At 52.9% G+C, this 17064-nt stretch overlaps 9 protein-coding genes across 9 annotated transcripts; 5 read left to right on the forward strand and 4 right to left on the reverse strand.

Moving 5' to 3' along the window:
* Nucleotides 1–22: 22 nt before the first annotated feature.
* Nucleotides 23–679, reverse strand: METBIDRAFT_46365 (peptide alpha-N-acetyltransferase complex A subunit; the record flags this gene model as incomplete). Its single annotated transcript, XM_018858031.1, has 2 exons — nucleotides 23–490; nucleotides 527–679. 2 exons carry the CDS (start codon nucleotides 677–679, stop codon nucleotides 23–25), a joined length of 621 nt encoding a protein of 206 aa, XP_018709985.1.
* Nucleotides 680–1098: 419 nt separating this feature from the next.
* On the reverse strand, nucleotides 1099–1842 carry METBIDRAFT_45895 (TRAPP subunit; the record flags this gene model as incomplete). The annotated part of the gene is made up of 1 exon (XM_018857972.1): nucleotides 1099–1842. The coding sequence occupies one exon, from the start codon at nucleotides 1840–1842 to the stop codon at nucleotides 1099–1101; it is 744 nt and encodes a 247-aa protein (XP_018709986.1).
* Nucleotides 1843–2266: 424 nt separating this feature from the next.
* METBIDRAFT_13222 (uncharacterized protein) lies at nucleotides 2267–3738 on the forward strand (the record flags this gene model as incomplete). Its single annotated transcript, XM_018854322.1, has 2 exons — nucleotides 2267–2312; nucleotides 2363–3738. 2 exons carry the CDS (start codon nucleotides 2267–2269, stop codon nucleotides 3736–3738), a joined length of 1422 nt encoding a protein of 473 aa, XP_018709987.1.
* Nucleotides 3739–3920: 182 nt separating this feature from the next.
* Nucleotides 3921–5258, forward strand: METBIDRAFT_45871 (uncharacterized protein; the record flags this gene model as incomplete). The annotated part of the gene is made up of 1 exon (XM_018857968.1): nucleotides 3921–5258. One exon carries the CDS (start codon nucleotides 3921–3923, stop codon nucleotides 5256–5258), a length of 1338 nt encoding a protein of 445 aa, XP_018709988.1.
* Nucleotides 5259–7754: 2496 nt separating this feature from the next.
* On the forward strand, nucleotides 7755–10328 carry PTP3 (tyrosine protein phosphatase; the record flags this gene model as incomplete). The annotated part of the gene is made up of 1 exon (XM_018859073.1): nucleotides 7755–10328. The coding sequence occupies one exon, from the start codon at nucleotides 7755–7757 to the stop codon at nucleotides 10326–10328; it is 2574 nt and encodes an 857-aa protein (XP_018709989.1).
* Nucleotides 10329–10603: 275 nt separating this feature from the next.
* Nucleotides 10604–10915, reverse strand: TRX1 (thioredoxin; the record flags this gene model as incomplete). Its single annotated transcript, XM_018857993.1, has 1 exon — nucleotides 10604–10915. The coding sequence occupies one exon, from the start codon at nucleotides 10913–10915 to the stop codon at nucleotides 10604–10606; it is 312 nt and encodes a 103-aa protein (XP_018709990.1).
* A 179-nt stretch (nucleotides 10916–11094) lies between these two features.
* On the reverse strand, nucleotides 11095–12546 carry CTM1 (cytochrome c lysine N-methyltransferase; the record flags this gene model as incomplete). The annotated part of the gene is made up of 1 exon (XM_018854323.1): nucleotides 11095–12546. One exon carries the CDS (start codon nucleotides 12544–12546, stop codon nucleotides 11095–11097), a length of 1452 nt encoding a protein of 483 aa, XP_018709991.1.
* Nucleotides 12547–13247: 701 nt separating this feature from the next.
* HCR1 (translation initiation factor eIF3 subunit j) lies at nucleotides 13248–14078 on the forward strand (the record flags this gene model as incomplete). Its single annotated transcript, XM_018859074.1, has 1 exon — nucleotides 13248–14078. The coding sequence occupies one exon, from the start codon at nucleotides 13248–13250 to the stop codon at nucleotides 14076–14078; it is 831 nt and encodes a 276-aa protein (XP_018709992.1).
* On the forward strand, nucleotides 14032–14546 carry METBIDRAFT_214330 (uncharacterized protein). Its single transcript, XM_018855075.1, has one exon. The coding sequence runs from the start codon at nucleotides 14159–14161 to the stop codon at nucleotides 14441–14443; it is 285 nt and encodes a 94-aa protein (XP_018709993.1). The 5' UTR covers nucleotides 14032–14158; the 3' UTR covers nucleotides 14444–14546.
* Nucleotides 14547–17064: the final 2518 nt, after the last annotated feature.

The following is a 17064-nucleotide window of genomic DNA, read 5'->3' on the forward strand; positions in this document are numbered from 1 at the left end:
TCTGATATGCCGCTTGTTCCATCTAAATCAAATCTTGACTGAAGTCATCAACCTCAGTGTGACCGTGGTAAGGAAGCATCTCCTCTAGTATCATGTCCTTTCTCATGGCGTAAGCGTCCTCGCCGTCCTGGTAGTATGACTTTTCGATGGAAGTATTCTCAAACTTCAAAGAGTCTCTGTATAAATGCAAAGCCGCTCTGTTGGACTTTCTCACGTGAAGGGAAACGTACTCGGCCTTAAAGCTCTCGCACATGGCGTACAAAGATTGTTTCATCAATTTTTCGGCCAAACCCATTCTTCTGTAAGTCCTCATGACTGCCAAGGAAGTAATGTGTCCGTGCGGCGTCTTGTCCTCTGCGTCTGGATCGTCCTCCATTTTGCCCAACACGTAACCCACGATTTTCTCTCCTTTCCCGATGTATGCTGTATCCCCCTTTGGGTCTACAATGAGCTCCCGTTTAGCGGAAACAGCTTTCGCCACTTCCGATTCCTCGGCAAGTTCCTCGGCCTCTTCGTCGTCCAACACGTCGTATGTCGTGGCGACGAAACTGGCTTGCGGCCACGACAAGATGTGGTACATGTAGTATTTCAATTGGTAGTTTTCCGGGAGATTCTGCAAGTTTGCATTTTGCATCGCCTGCACATCGTTGATGGTGGCCCTTCGGATCGTGATACCCATTTTCTGTCTGGTGCTGACTGAAGATTTCACGAGGCTTCCCGATATTTCCCGTAATGGACCATGTCGGATCGCACCGGTCGTGCGCAAGATCTAGGTGCGCGAGATCAGCTGGACAAGCAAAGCGAACGAAAGTGCCATTGGAAGACGGCGAGTTTGCAATCGTTTTGTTTTGTTTTCGAAATTTTGGAACACGGTAATCGGTTTCTTTTGGGGTAGAAAAACAGCTGGCATCATTAGTCCACTCTCACCTGTAGGCCACCACATTTGTGTCGATGTGGTTCCTTGACTAAACAGGACACTCGAGGCTGTCAAGGCAATTAAAACGTAGAAATCCTCAAGGGGGCACCTCGTGAATCTCTCTTGTTGTTCCTCCATAGACCACTCTGGGCCTTTGCTTTTCTATGGAGCATGATCAACCGCTAGTTGAAGCGAATCTCTTCCCTGGTGAACAAAGATTCATCAAATTTCACCAAAAATACTGTCCTCAAAGGCGTTTCTTCAGCAGGAGCGGAGTGTGCCACTACAGTGCAGTGAAACCCAGAACTGTCCAAAGCACCCTCGATGATTCCAGCGACAAACGCGGAGCAGTTCAAATCGCCATATTCCTTGGGAATGCTAATGAATTTTGAAACGGGTGGCATATTGTCGATTATCATGTACTCGTCGTGCACGTCCTGGGACTTCTCCAACTCGTTCGCCGGTTTTCCGAAAACAGCCTTCCAAAACGGGCCGTGGATGAACTGGAGAATTTCAATGATTCGGATTTCTCTCTTGCTGTATTTGATGCCCTCGCGCAGCTTAATGAGTTCAAGGTAGCGCTGCCCGATCTGGTAACCCAAGCCATTGAGCCTGCTTTCGAGGTCCAGAACGTCCTTGGATTTGCCATGTGCCCAGCTGACGATCTCGCAAAATAAGAAGCCGAGCGTCAGAAGACTGATTTCACTAATTTTCTTATTGTTGACGTTGCGGTCGTAGATGGACTGATGCAGCGTGGGCGTCAAGTTCACCACACGCTTGTTGAGCAAGATCGAGCTTGTTTCTGCGGTGATGGCATTGGAGTTGGGCCCAATGGAGGGATTATACCCAAACCCTGTTTTCGACACATCATGGATTGTGAGTGCACCGATCGACTCCACAGACGGTAATATTGGTTTATCTATCATCGCTGTCTCTGATTTTGTGGCAGAATCGCAGTCTGATGTAGTTTCGTTCACCGTAGTCTGAATAGTAGATCGCCGATATTCATTCACACTGCCAGGGCGCAGCGCGGGGGCGCGGCCCTAATCTTTGGGCCGAAGATTTAACCTTGACCGCTGAAGGCGAAAAAAGAACAAGAATTCCAGTGAGCCTTTTCCTTCTGAACACGTTTTATCTCAAAGCACAAGTCAACCATGAATGAGGTTTATGATTGTGTACTGTTGTTGTACGCTCACCAAATTGTCGTTTGGCCTTGTGCTAGGTATGCTTCATGGCTTCAGCCAATTTCAATGTCGCGCGCCAGTGATTCCAGGCCATACATAGAATACAAGCGAAAACATACTTTGAGCTCACTCTCAAGGCTAAAAGTTTGAAAACCACTCGAAATCAATGATTAAGGATAAATCAGGACCCCGAGTAGCTGGGCAACTAACTGGTATGTAAGAACATCTGCGACTGACAAAGCATACTCTGCTTTTGTCCAAGATTCTTCGAGCCCTTCTAATATCACACCAGCGACCTACGGAAAACCAGCGTTGCACAAAAAACGGAAATATCGGCTTGCATTTGCTAAAGCTGAAAAGGTTTTAATGGGCACTGTTCCAAAAAAGCAGCCGCTTAGTATCCTGGACAAATTGGGCCAGATATTTGGCTGCACAGTCCGCGGAGACTTGAGCTCAATTTTGACTGCGAATACAGAACAAACGCTGGTGTCCAAAGAAGACGACAGGGATGTTAATGTATCAGCGAAGCCTGGAAATCAGCCAGAGAACACCACCACTTCTGATAGAATTTCCCTAAAAGATGAATTGAGGCTGGATGGCTCGCCTATTTTGGAGCCAGAGAAATATGTCGAATTCTCATCTCTTCATATGGGATCGCTCGCCGAGACCTCCACACCGATCAAAAAAACAGCACTGACCCTTCGCACCGGTGATGGGCCTAAAAAAAGACCGATTGATGTTACTGCTTTGAACTTGGATTCAGAAACTCACAGAAAATCTAGTCTGGAGACCCCGCCGTTGGGCATTAAAGAATATAAGAGCGGGTCCCCACGAGTGGCTGCAAAAAAAGCTGAAAAACAACATGAGCCTTTGGAGACACCCGTTGGAGTGGATACAATTTTTCAAGAGGTTTTGGAAATGCTAATAAAAGGAATCTCAGAATTGACTGGGGCTGGTGTTGGGATTCTTATATCAGTCAACAAAGCTTCTGGTGAAGATCACCTGCTGTCCAGATCAGCTAGAGTTAACAAAAAGAAGAGGCGAAAACCGGCCCGGGCATCGGATGACTGCATCAAAAAATATGGGAAAGCACACAAGAAAAGAAGACACAAGAGACGAAAATACAAGGTCAGCGAGAAAAACGAAGCCAAAAATGAATGCGCCAGCGCTCATGATGAATTTAGCTGTCTTGAAGCTGGGACTCCCCGTGCCATCAACGATTGCGAAAAACAAGCGGAGGCCACGAAGAAAAGCAACAATGAACCCCACCTTATTACGCCATTACAAGCGCAAGAATCCAAGAAAGAATCAGGGGCTGATGATATATCAAGCATTAATTTGACGGTGGGTCTTGGAGCCAATCAAAGCATGGAAATCACCGGTGATAAAATCATGATGCAACCTGCTTTGGTTCCTGCGTATAATACGCCTGATGGAGAACATCCGGGGACACCATTGGAGGGCGACGAGCGGGGCCCCAGCTTATCTCCCTGTCAAGAGATCTCAAAACAATCCGAGAATTCCCAGGTAAAGCTATTCTGCCAGCAAAAATATCGAAAAATGCTTGCGCAGTGTGCCTCGGGGCCGGATCCCATAGACCTCTTGCGCAAGAATAAGAACCGCGGATCACTCACGTGATGACGATCACTGCGCCGATAGGCCACCACTTCGCGGCGTAATTTGGGTCTGCTCCATTGCATTCTTTCAACAATAAAATGGTAGAATTCACTCCGTCCAGCACCAAGCCTCCTGATCTTACCAGTATGGATAAGAAAGGGGAGCCGGAGTCCCCTCACAACCCGCCGCAAGGACCGGTGCCCATGGTCGAGAAAGATGATCTAATCAAGAAACTCGAGAATGTTCCAGAGGAAGTACTCCGGAGCATTTTGACCAACCAAGTCGATCTCGAAATCCGGCTCAAGCACAAAGAGCTCAAATTGACAGAAGAAGAGATTGGAAAATGTGAGGCCCAAATGCTTGCTTTGAGGAAGTTCTTTGAAGTTCCCAACGAGGTGTCATTTCGCAGTGAACCAAATGACTTCACGCTCAAATACTTCGATATCCTCAATAAGTCTCTTTCTGTCAATTACACGAAGCTACAGCAAAAGCAGTATGCCTTGGAGAATCCCGTATTTAACGAGGCTATGTTCACAGAAAGCGAACCGACTACACATACATACAGAACCAGGTCCACCACCTCTTCTCTACGACCATCTATAGGTGGGCCTGCTGTGAGGATAGCTGGATGTCTCTACAGAAGAACGGACGGAGTGGTGGTAAAACTAACTTGCACCGGCTGTCAACGAAGCAACTTTTCGTCCGCGCAAGGGTTTCTCAATCATAACAGAATAGCGCATTCTAGAGAGTACGCATCCCAGGACTCTGCAGCCTTGGAGTGTGGTGAGGTTTTGCCCGACGAATTTCAGGATGAAGAAGGACTCGCGAGCTTGGTCAGCTTGCGGCAGCTGGATGTCAATCCGGCAAAGAATCTCAAAACAAGAGAGGGATATTTCGATGGCTTAAACACGCCTACAAATAAGACCGGAGCTCTGTCATACAGCAACTCGTATCCTGAACACAGCAGCAAACCGGCGACGAGAAAATCGACTCCAGAATCAAGCAAAGAACCAAAAGCCCAAGCCAAAGTAGCCAAAGATGTGTTGAGAGATTCACTCATGGAGGGGGTGGGCACTCAAGAGTTGATGAAAAAACTCATAAGCAGCGGGCTTGCGCGTGATGCTAAAGACTTCCAATCTTTGATCGGCGAAGTTCAAAAAGAGGTCTCGAACTCGCACTTGTTCGCCGATGAGGAGGAGGTGGTGGAAGAAGTCGAGGGACAAGATAAAAGAGAAGAGAAAAACAGCTTGCAGGAAACAAACGGGCCAGAGAAGCCAAAACGTGGGGCCAGCGAAACTCAGCGGCCAAAGATTCAGAAGAACAATGACCCTCTCTTGCAGGCAGGAGATTCTACGGTCAAGCCTGAAACAACTGATACGAGTGTGCTGGTGCGGGCGGAAATTGGAGGCAAATACGAAAACAGATTGCGCCGCCGCAAATCGCGTGCTGAAATGAGCTTAGCAGGCACTGAGACTGAAGACGAACCCAGAGCCAAGGGAAGCGAGGACCGGAGACATAAACGGAAGAAGTCCCATAGGTAACGGAAATGGAGTCGATGCAGGACATGCATGTAAGGAGATGAAGACTTCTGGCTGGAAGGCAGCCTTCAGAGACCGCAGAAGCGCGACTGGTCTAAAAACACTTGGGCGTGGCGAACAAGCCATGTTTCAAAGTCCGGGAATGAGGGCTTGGCGACTGCGTGAGCATATGCATTCCGACAGGAACTGGGTCAGCAAAGTACAAGATGGCCTGGCGAACCGACACTTGGTAATCTAAGTCCATTAGAACAACCTAGAGGCTCCATGCGTGGAGACTACAACGAAAATGGGTCACAACCCGCTGTAGAGTGTCTGACTTACTTTAGGACATAATGAGGGGGGGGGGACATCTGTGAAAGCGAGAGCAAGAGTTCTATAAATAGAAACAGGCTTGCTGTAGCCATGACGTATTGGCGACAAAACTTGAGTTTTGCTTTTACGAGCCAGACAACCAAGAAGCACCTTCAACCAACGCCACCGTGGTGGCATAATAGGTTCTGAGCCCCGGTGTCTGGTTTCTTATGTGCGCATAGACTTTGCTGCGAAACGGAGTCTTACTCCAGTGCCGATGTGGGCAGCAAAATATGTACGAGGATGTCCCAATTTCATTATGGAAGAATTCGGGTTTTGCTTCACGGGGATGATCGATAGATGGCTCCTCAAGCTTGTACTCGAAGCTTCAGCTTTTAGTCTGTGCCATGGTACTGACTAGACCTTTTGATAAATGCATCTAAGTACAGAGGATGATATCGGGTGATAGTAATGTAAAATCAGGTTATATTTTCCGAGGTGGACTAAAGCAAGTAGCGTGGGATTGCCTGTGGTTTGTATTGATAGAGACACGTGTATGAGCACTATGAGTTCCATCCAGCTCACATGTATACCAATGCCCTGGTTCGGAGCCTCATTCTGCTTCTACATGGATGGGTATAAAGACATGGAGCCAAAAGTGAACGTCAAGACACCAAATATATGCCTAGATTTCTGGTGTCCGAAAGACCAGTCGAAGTAGCGTCCGTTGCTGGCACATGCCTTCACTCGAGAGGTCTGCAGTCCCCGGCTTATGGCGGTGGTTATAGTGGCCGCGATAATAAGTCTCATGGTATTTGGCACTGCCTATAAGTGCCAGGTCTGGCTGGGCAAGGCCCTGAGAGAAGGTGGGATTTCCGCGTGCGAACTCAATGTTGGATGGGTCCATGTTTATATGTATCGCAGTATTTTTGGGGCGTTTGAACCAATTGAAAACGTGCTGGTAGGGTGCAAGCAGCTGGCTGATGTATAGAGCAGATTGCACCGTGGGCAGCACTGCTGCGAGTGGCTGGGCAGCAAGGCCAGGTTCGCACTACAAAACAATAAAAAACCTTCAGGCCCAAGTATGACGCTTACCTAATAAAACTTGGGCAGCTATAGTATTTATTGCACGTTCTACGTGCACGGCCCTCCAGGCTTTGCAAGGCAGCCTCGAGTGCCAGGCGGCCTCATGGATACATTTTTCCAGTGGGTCGGCTGAAAAGCACGCCCCGAGTCCGTGATCTCTAGGGCCATCTGGCGGCCGCGGCCTGCACTGGGTTCGTGGGCCGCGGGCCAATTTCAGCACGGGCTTACATCGTGGCGACAGACAGTGGAGGGTGTTTCCGGCGGTTTTGCCTGCACGGTGCACTGTTCCACCCCGCCACCATTCCGAACACGTAGGGCGGGCCCCGAAAAAACCTGAGCAGCGCGGGCCCGGGCTTTCAAACACGAAGAAAGATAAACACCAGGCCGGTCTAGACCGCACGGCGACGGCCGTGTGCATAGTGGGACGGCGGGGCCGGGCTCATGATGTCATGGCCGGTGCTGGCGGAACATGCCACGGGGCCCCGTCGGGGGGGAAAGACCCAGGGCCACCCCCGGACCTGCTCGCCCCAGCAAGCGGGATTTTGTCGCCCCGCAAGCCCGAGCCCTCGGCCGCGCAGCGCCCTTTTTTTTTTCGTTGCGCCGCCCAAAGCCTGCGGTGCCGGTTCGCAGTAAATCCTGGGGCTGTGAGCGGAGCTTGTTGCCGGCCTTTCAGACCCATCGCAGCCTTTTGTCGCATTAATAACACACCTGAACACCTCCTCAATAAGCACCTTTTTTTTTTCCAGCAGCTCAACGCCGGTGTCGTGCCAGGCTTTTTACAACCAACCCGCTGCACATTTCTGGGACCGCCTCGTCCTGGCCCCCTGGACTCGAAACCCTAGGACCCGAAGGTGTTGCACTAGAAAGCGGGACCTGCCATAATACCCCGGCCCACCAGAGACTCTCCCTACCGCCAGCGGCAAGCCCCAGCAAAACCCAACAGAGGCAAACAAACAGAAATCAAAACACAAATCAAAACACATCAACACAAACACAACAAAACAAACACATCAACACAAACACAACAAAACAAACACATCAACACAAACACAACAAAACAAACACATCAACACAAACACAACAAAACAAACACATCACGACACAACACAAAAAGCCCGCAGCATGAGCACCAGCCCCTGCTGCGCCGAGTACAAGTTCCCCGCCACGCCGCCCGGCAACGAGCCCTATGCCTACGCCCGGCCCGCGGCAGGCCCCCCCAAGGCGCCGCCGGCCGGCGACTACTTTGCCTTGAAGCCGCCGGCCGCGCCGCACAAAACAACGTTCTTCTCGCCCGTCAAGCCCACGCCCCGCGGCCACGGCTCCGGCTCCGTGAGCTCGCTCGGCTCCGAGGCCACGTTTACCGAGCACCTGGCGTTCGTCAGCCACGACTTCCACAAGCTGACCGACACGCTCTTCGAGGACTGCGAGGACGCGCCCAACGCCGCGGGCCCGCGCAACGTGCTCCTGCTCTCGCTCAACTTGCCCAAGAAGAGCCTCCACCACAAGGCCCGCTCGTCGCTCAGCTCCTCCGCCGGGCTCTTGGCCCGCCATGCGTCGGCACGCGACGCGGACGCGCCCGAGGACCCCGCGGCGCTCTCGGCCGTGGAGCCGCGCTTCCTGCTCGACCGCAAGTACTCGCTCGGCGTGGCCGAGGAGTCGCTCGGCCGTGCCAACCCGCTGCGGCCCTCGTCGCCCGCGCCCGTGCTCCACATGCACCACACGCTCCCGAACCTCTCGCCCAAGAGCACGGGCTCGGTGTTGGACTCCATCAAGACCCAGCAGATCAAGCGCTTGCTGTTCGTGCCGCCGCAGGAGAGCTTCCGCGACGCCATCGTGCGCCTCTCGCCGTCCATCGCGTACCTCTCGCCGGCCGCCATCGCCAGCATCGTGGCCCAGAGCTCCGTGCACCCGCAGACTCGGCTCCGGGACATCTTGGTGCTCGACATCCGCCCGTTGGCCGACCACGTCAAGAGCCACGTCGCGGGCGCCATCAACATCTGCCTCCCGCTGACGCTCTTGAAGCGGCCCAGCTTCGACCTCAAGCGCTGCGTCAACTCCTTGCCGGTCTACGAGCGGCTCATTCTCCAGAGCTACTTCCACCACAACCGCGCCAACTTCGACGCCAACAACGTGGTCTCGCGCCCGCACGCGGGCGCCCACGGCCTCCCCGCCATCGTCCTCTACGACCACTCCAACCACTCCTCCAACATCTACCACATGTGCCGGAAGCTTGTCGACCACTCGTGCTTCGATGCCTCCTCGGCGCCCCCAATCTACCTCATAGACGGCCTGTTTCTGGCCTTGGCCTCCGCGCATCCCGACATCCTTGGCTCGGGCAAGGTGGAGTCCATCGATGTGGCAAGCTTGTCCACCCACACCCCGCTGGACGGCTCCCCACCACTGCAGCCCGCGCCGCGCCCGTCCCGTGCGGCCTCGCCCCGCACCATCAAGGCCCCGAGCCTCAGCTTGGCTGGGCTTCCGACCCCCAACGTCTCCAACTTCTCACTTCCCACCAACTTGCCTGAGACCAAGTTCAAGATCAGACACAACGAGGAGATGTTCAACTTCTCCACCGCACCCTCCACCGACGACAAGTTGTCGAACCTCGCGGTCAACTCCCCGGGCCTAAGACTACTCCCGCAGTGGTTGAGAGACTCCGTGGCTAACAACACACAAATCAGGGCCGACTTCAACAAGCTAGAGGAGTGCGAGAAGTCCCGCTTGAACAGTGCGTTGAAAATCAAAATGGAGAACGAGTTCGTCACGCCGGGCGGCCGCACCGAGCTTACCCCTGTGATCAACAGCGGCTTGGACTACGGCCACAAAAACCGGTACAAAGACATCTTTCTCTACGAGCACACGCGCGTCTCTCTTAACGACGCTCTATCGGCAAAACTTGTGCCTTCTGATGACACATCATTGCAGCTGGGCTGCGACTACATCAACGCTTCATACTTGAAGTCTTCAAAGTCTGTGTTCGGAAGCATCTTGGGAACGGACTCTATAGATGAGCAGCTTCTCAGATACAGCAACTGCATTGCCACCCAGGGCCCATTGTTGCGAACGGCAGGGGACTTCTGGAAATGTGTGGTCAACCAAGGCTCATTGGTCATCGTATCCTTGACCAACGACGTTGAAAATGGCGTGGAGAAATGCTTCGCATTCTGGAAATCCGGCAGATACATGTCAGGCAATAACGCTGTGGACGTCAGCCTTTTGGACACTGAGACGTATGGTGCTTTGAAGCTTCGAACATTTGCGATCGATATCGATAACAAAATCCACCACAAGGTACTACAGTTACATCTAGATTCGTGGATGGATATGGGGGTGGCAGTCGACTCCAATGAGGTTCTAGCAATGATCCATTTGAAAAATCACATCTTGGCTCATGCCCCGAGTCTTCCCGAATACCCTTCGGTCATACATTGCTCTGCTGGGTGTGGGCGTACCGGCGTTTTCGCAGCCGCCGACATGTTGATGAACGCATTCAAATTCAAGGGCGATGATTTTGACGTGATCGCGGACCCCGTGTACGATGTTGTGAACGACTTGAGGCGCCAAAGGATCCTGATGGTGCAGACCATCCGTCAGTATGGGTCCATCTACGGACTCTTGATTCATCGCATCACCGGGCTGAACGAGTGGCAGTCAATCAGCGACACAAGAATCGCAAAAGCATTTCTCGAGGCATGATCCGTGAATCAAGAGGCATTCTGTCGGCAGACATTCAATCCATGCTTTTTGTTGTCCAAGGATGTACTTGTTAATAAATATTCTGGGTATTAGGTTTAATATGAATATGGCACTTTCAGACGGATCGGCCGCTAAAGGGAAAACCATTCCCGTCAAATCGGCATGGAGGCCAAGACCGATTCGCAAGCCGCTGAGCCGGAGGCCCTACGGGTAGCCTACGCTGGGCAGATTTAGTTCGTTTTTCTGATTATATTGATACACAGGACTATAGAAACCTAAGCGTTGGCAGCCAAAGCCTGCTTCAAAGCAGCGGGGTTGGCACCAATGACCTTCTGGACGACCTTGCCCTCCTTGAAAAGAAGGAAAGTGGGCATGGAAGAGATCTCGTACTCTTGGGCAACCTCCTGCAACTCGTCGACGTCGACCTTGATGAACTTAGCGCTCGAGTATTGAGTAGCAAACTTGTCCACCATTGGGGAGATCATCTTGCAAGGACCGCACCAAGTGGCAAAGAAGTCCACGACGACCAAGCCGTCGTGTTTCAAGGCTTCTTTGAATTCGGAGACAGAGGCGACAGCAGCAACCATTGTGTTTGTATGAGTTTTGTATGATGAGAAAGGTGTAGATAGCTGGTTCAGTTTTTCGCAAGGAAGCGGACGGCGCCCCCGTGCGCAGTTTATATACCAGTCCGCGCATCTGGACGTCTGGGCTTACAAATGAGATCTTAGTAATAAGCACAGATGACATTTGCGATGGCATGGCGCAGTCAGCGCAGAAGGTTCTCGACGGCCTCGTGGGCGACACGCGTGATTTCCTCGGCAGACATCCGGGAAAGCCTATCTGAGATCTGGGCTTGCAACTGCCGGTACTGACCAAGCGGCCCCCCAGCCCCAGGGCGCTGTTCCGGGCCGCGCACGCCCCCGGGCCCCGGCCCGTGCGCTATTCTTCGAATCACCTCTGCGGTGCGCGTTGCTAGCTCCAGAACTGCGCGCTCGGTCTTGGTGCCGGTCTGCTCCAAAATATGGGAAAGGCTAATGTAGCTGTCGTGCCACGTGACGCCAAACACCGTGTCGGACGCCTGCACTACCGGCGCATGTGTTTCCTGGCGGCGGAGCTCGGCAATGATGTCGGCGGTTTCCTCCTCGGTCTCGCCGAACTCTCGAGCAATATCCGCAGTCTCTGTAGCCCAGGCCCTGTAGTACGCCAAGCCGGGAATCAACAAGAGCGGCAACCTGAGGTTTGCAGAGTCTATTGCCACGGCGCCGGCCGCATCGACCCGGATGGGGAGCTCGGGACGGACCTGGAGCCATTTCGCTATGGCCGAGTAATCGTTTCCCCCAACGGCCTCTGTCAACGAGGCGTCCAAGTCGGGGATGGGCCAGGCGGCGGTGCACGGGCCCTTTGGCACAAAGCCATATGTCTTGAGGAACGGCTCGACGGCGTTCGCGGGGTCGTAGCAGATGGTGATCTCGGTGCCGGCAGGCACTCTCGCCACAAGGCGGAGGATGACGTCATTGGACTCCGGGTCCACGTCGAACACCGCGTTGTTGGCGTGCGCGTGGTTGGCAAAGTCGAGCACGGGCACCAACGAGATGTTGGTGCAGTAGTCGTAGTCGTCCAGATCGGGTTCAGCCTGCGGAATCTCCAAGACCCGCGACTTGACGGCCTGGTGCAACTGAAAGGCCTGGGCGAGGCTCATGAGCGTGCCGGCCTCGGGGCAGTCGCTGGCGAGCCGGGCAAAGTCCCGCTCCACCAGCCTCTTCTCGGCCCTCAAGTCCCCCTCCACGGCGTCCGCTTCCTCGGCCAGCTCTTCGATGTCGAGAGTAGGAGTGGTGGCGAGCACTTGTAGGTACGCGTCGATCTGCTCGATGCCCGGGACGTTGATCAGGCGCCGTTTCTGCCGAAGCATGAAGAGCCCCCACACAAAGCTGCGGATAATGACGGACTCCGAGGCGGGGCCTCCCGCGTGCAAGGCCGCGTTCAAGATGGCCGCGGCCAGCTGCGTGGCGTCGCCCGCCTTCAACTTCTCCGCGAGCTGGAAGAAGTTGCGGAGGTCGAAAACGCAGCTTCTGGGCACGCGGAGCACGACGGCGTCCTCGTCGGCCGTGGTGCGGGCAAAGATCCCAACGCCGCCCAAGCCACTCGCTCGCACCTCTACGGACAGATGCATCTGGACGCCCCGCAGGCCTGCCCACCCAAGAAAGTCGGCCGTGTGCATGTCGACTGTGTACTATGTGTACTATGTATAATATGTGTACTATGAATATGGGTACTATGTGTACGAACAAGGGTCAAAAACAGGCGCTCTGGGTTTGACCGTGGGCGGGGCCCAGAGGAAGAAGAGTGCTTCGCAGGCCAAAGAGCGCACCCGCAGTGCGGGTCTCGCGGGCCTAATAAAGCTCAATAAGATTGGGGGCAGGACGCCCATGCCGTTATTTCGGGAAAACGCAACTTCACGAGCGCCTAGACGTGCTCTTTTCGAGGGATCGGCGGTATTTTCCGAGCCCGCCAAATTCTGTGTGTGTTTTCACAGACCCGGCTTGGGAGCACCGTTTTGCTGGGGCAGCTGGCGTATACAGTGCCTCGGCGAGTCACCACTGTCTCTGGTTTTCCGCAGGAAATCCGCAGCTCGGACCAAAACGGCAAACCAATAAATCAGTGGCTAAAATCCAGCGTTATGCCAAAACAGCCGCCAGGCGGTCCCCGGATCTGCAGAGCAAGACACACCAGAGGTCAACAGAAACTCTCCAAAAAAATTGGCATGTCCCCTGATCCGGGCCATCGGGGCCAGGGCATCCCAGCACACCGGTGCACCAGGCCTGGCGAGTCGAGACGTGCCGAGACGCTCTGTGTAGAACGAAAAAGAAGTCTCACCAGGACCCGGATCCAACCACTTTTCTGTACCGCTGCAAACTCACCATGTCTTGGGACGACGAAGATTTCGACGTGCCTACCACCACCAAACACGCCGCCGCCTCCTGGGAGGACGAGGCCGAGGACGAGCCCGTAGTGGACTCCTGGGACGTCGATGAGGACGAGGTGGCCCGCCAAAAAAAGGCCGCCGAGGACAAGAAGAAGGCGGAATTGAAGAAGAAGCAGGACGAGGCCAAGGCCAAGAAAAACGCGGCCAAGAGCGGCGCCCAGACGCTCTTGGAAATCGACACCGTGGACGAGGCCACCAGAAGAGAGATGTTGCGCAAGGCCGAGTTGCTGGCGGACTTGAACAACGCTGCCGACTTGTTTGGCGGGCTCGGCGTGGCTGGCGACAGCTTGGAGGACGAGTTGATTGCCCACCCCAGGGAAAAGGCCGGCGTCCCGGCCAAAAAGGCCCCCGCCTTCAACAAAGACACGCCGATCTCCGATCACCCGTTGTTCCAGCCCGCCAACAAGCAGGAGTTCGAGAAGTTGCGCAAGACCGTGGGCGCGGCCTTGACCGGCTTGGCCGAGGACTCCTTGTTGAACTACTCGTCGTCGTTGGCCGTGGACTTGATCAGGGACCTCGTGCAGCCGTTGTCGGTGGAGAACTTGCGCAAGGTGATCTCCACGTTGACGGTGATCCAGCGCGAAAAGGAGAGGCAGGAGAGACAGGCGCGCTTGCTGAAGTCGGGCGGCACTGCCACAGGCGGCGCTGGCAAGAAGAAGGCCAAGCCTGCGGTGAAGACCAACGTGAACAACCCTGGCTTCAAGAAGGACTCGTTCGACGACATGGGCGGAGAATACGACGATTTTGGCGACGACGACTTTATGTAGCGCGGCCGGGCCTGGGCAGGTGTCACTGAGCCCGGGGCCAGGCGGGCTGCACGCCACCCCAATCTAATATAGCAGGAGAAATGTCATGTAGGCTTGCGGGCATGGCGGCGTCGGTGCTTCTGTGGGCTGGCCGAGCTGTAGTTGGAAGCTGGCGCGTTGGACTGGCTGTGGTTGACATTGGAGATATCGGTGGGAAGGGCTTATTGGGGACATTGGTGAGAATGGCCCATAGCCCGCCTTGGGTTGTTGGCTGGTCTGCTGGATATCTACATACGGCCGGTTTCAATCAATCGAGGTTGATCTTGGCCGTTCATCCTCGGTCTGCCCATTCCACTCAGTATGCAATAGCCATTACCGCCCCGTGATCTGCTCGGGTTTCTTCGGTAGCGCTCATGGCTATGGTCATTTTCAGGCACCCCGACCCGTGTTCATCTGGTTTGGATCCATTGAGCTCCGGAATTTGTCCCACGCAGAGTGGCTCCCGCGAGCTTGGGCATTCTGTCATTCGGGGATTGTAGACGCCTCGGAATTCTGTTTATATGTGTGAGCCATTGCTTGGTGGTGCTCACCCATGAAGTCGGTCATGTCTCTGGAATTGGCCATTTCATCCCACCAGACCACTGCCGTCCGTTTGAACTTTATTCGTTTGTGCTGTTCACGAAATGAGTCTTCGTTGGTGTGTTGCTTGAAAGCGTGGCGTTTATTGCTTCCGAGGTCACCGCCATGCAACGACCACGCTTATTCTTCCCTTCTGTGCCTAAAACACGTCAATCCACCTGAAGGTTCATGTGCAGCGGGAGCAAGTTGGTCCCCAAGCCATCGAAATCATCGTCACTGTTCATAACCATTGGGGTAGTATCGAACTATTAGCAACATAAGAATATAGATGTAGTACATTTGCCCCTACGCACGTACTCGTACAATCTCTGGCCATTGTCACATTGGCAGACACCTTTTACTGGGCCGCCACGATCTGAAAGCTCATATCGGAGCCTCAGCACGATCTTGGCCATTGATCTTGGCCATTGATATTGGACCCGTCGTATGGAAGTATGTACCTATAGGGTAATTCATACCAGCTTAGATAGTTATTGTTCTCGGTGCTCATCTGTCTGATGTCTTGTACGTTTATTATTTCCAGTAATGCCAGTTTTTTCATTGATTTTGACTTAGTTGCCTATCCAAACTCTTCCACATACTTTGCATATCATTTCTAGTTTCCACCTGTCGGCTGCCCATCATCTGTGGAAATCATTTATTAACACGACGGCACTAGCAGGAGCAATATGCACATTTGACAGTTTCTACTATTTACGCCATTTGAACCTTGAAGCTGTATCCAGCACTTTTGTCTCGACGAACTTAGTATGTATGTTCCCTTCCCTCTTCCCATCCACCGTCACTACCCACCCCAGTCATATACTAGCACTGGTCTCGAATTCTTGCAATGGTCGCCATTCCATAGTTTAAGCCACGGTGCAAACCACTGCCCATTGTCCGGATGCACGCATGTTTTTTCCATGTGCTTCCTGCCCCATCTCTCCAGCGCCAGTCTGCATCCGTCGGGCCAGTAGCAGGACGAATATTCTCTGCAGAGCCAGTAGATCCACCATTGCAAATTCTTGCTTCCCCTCATGGCACCAGTTCAATTTTGAGGGCAGACCGTCCTCCATATAATTCATCCAATTCTGATTATCTCTATATTAGGTCCATGTCACCACTCGCTAAAAAAAAACACTGTAGTCCCATAATTTCCCCGTTTCTAAATCCAGCCATATACTTATCACTGCCATTCCAACCTTCCAAAATTTTCTCACCCCAAGATCTCGCCATTCTTCCAAAGTTCTATGCCCGTTCCCTTCCACGCATATATCCACCGGCCCAGGGCGCATATATTGGGTCCATGGCTCACAACTCAGAGCAGACATTAGGCCATCCCACCACTCACCAATAAAAAAACTGCACTTGCAGATTCTCCCCATTTTCAAATTCAGCCGTTTTCCCATCACCAGAATCCCAACTTTCAAAATTTGCACAGCATCAAAATCTTTAAATGTTCCCACAGCTCCATCTCCATTTTCTTATACTCATCCACCACCACCCCAGTGCGCACAATATTACCCATAAACATTAGCTCCATCTAACAACCATAGCAGCACCAATAAAGACTGAACCAACAGATCATCGCCATTTTCAATTCTACCCGTTTCCCCATCACCCGAATCCCAACTTCCCAAGTTCACTCACCCCAAAATCTTTCCATCCTTCCATAGCTCCATCCAACCATAGCTCTATCTCCATTTTCTTCTACCAGTCCACCATCTACCGGCCCAAGCACCATATATTACCCATAGATATTAGCTCCATCTCACCGCGATAGCAGCACCAATAAAGACACTGTACTTGCAAATTATTCCTACTTTCAAATCTGCCCGTTTCCCCATCACCAGAATCCCAAATTCCCAAATTCTCACCCCAAATTTCTCCAACCAATCCACCACCCCAGCGCGCACCATATCACCCATAACTATTAGGACCACCTCACCACCATAGCAGCACCAATAAAGACTGCACCAATAGATTGTCCCCATTTTCAAATCCAGCCGATTTCCCATCACCAGCATCCCAAAGTCCAAAATTTTCACACCTTCAAGATCTTTAAATGTTCCATAGCTCCATCTCCCTCCCCTTCTAGTAGTCCACCACCACAGCGCGCACCATATTACCCATAAATATTAGCTCCATCTAACAACCATAGCAGCGCCAATAAAGACACTGCACTTGCAAATTATCCCCCAAATCTACCCGTTTCCCCATCACCGGAATCCCAACTTCCAAGATTCACTCACCCCAAATTTCCCATCCTTCCATAGTTCCATAGCTCCATCTCCCGTCCCTCCTCATCCACCACCCCAGCGCGCACCAGATATCATCACCCAGGGCAGACACTAGAAGGTCACCCAGACCACCCGTCAGGTCCATCCCA

The sequence above is a fragment of the Metschnikowia bicuspidata genome (genome assembly GCF_001664035.1).
Source record: "Metschnikowia bicuspidata var. bicuspidata NRRL YB-4993 chromosome Unknown METBIscaffold_6, whole genome shotgun sequence".
Classification (NCBI taxonomy): domain Eukaryota; kingdom Fungi; phylum Ascomycota; class Pichiomycetes; order Serinales; family Metschnikowiaceae; genus Metschnikowia; species Metschnikowia bicuspidata.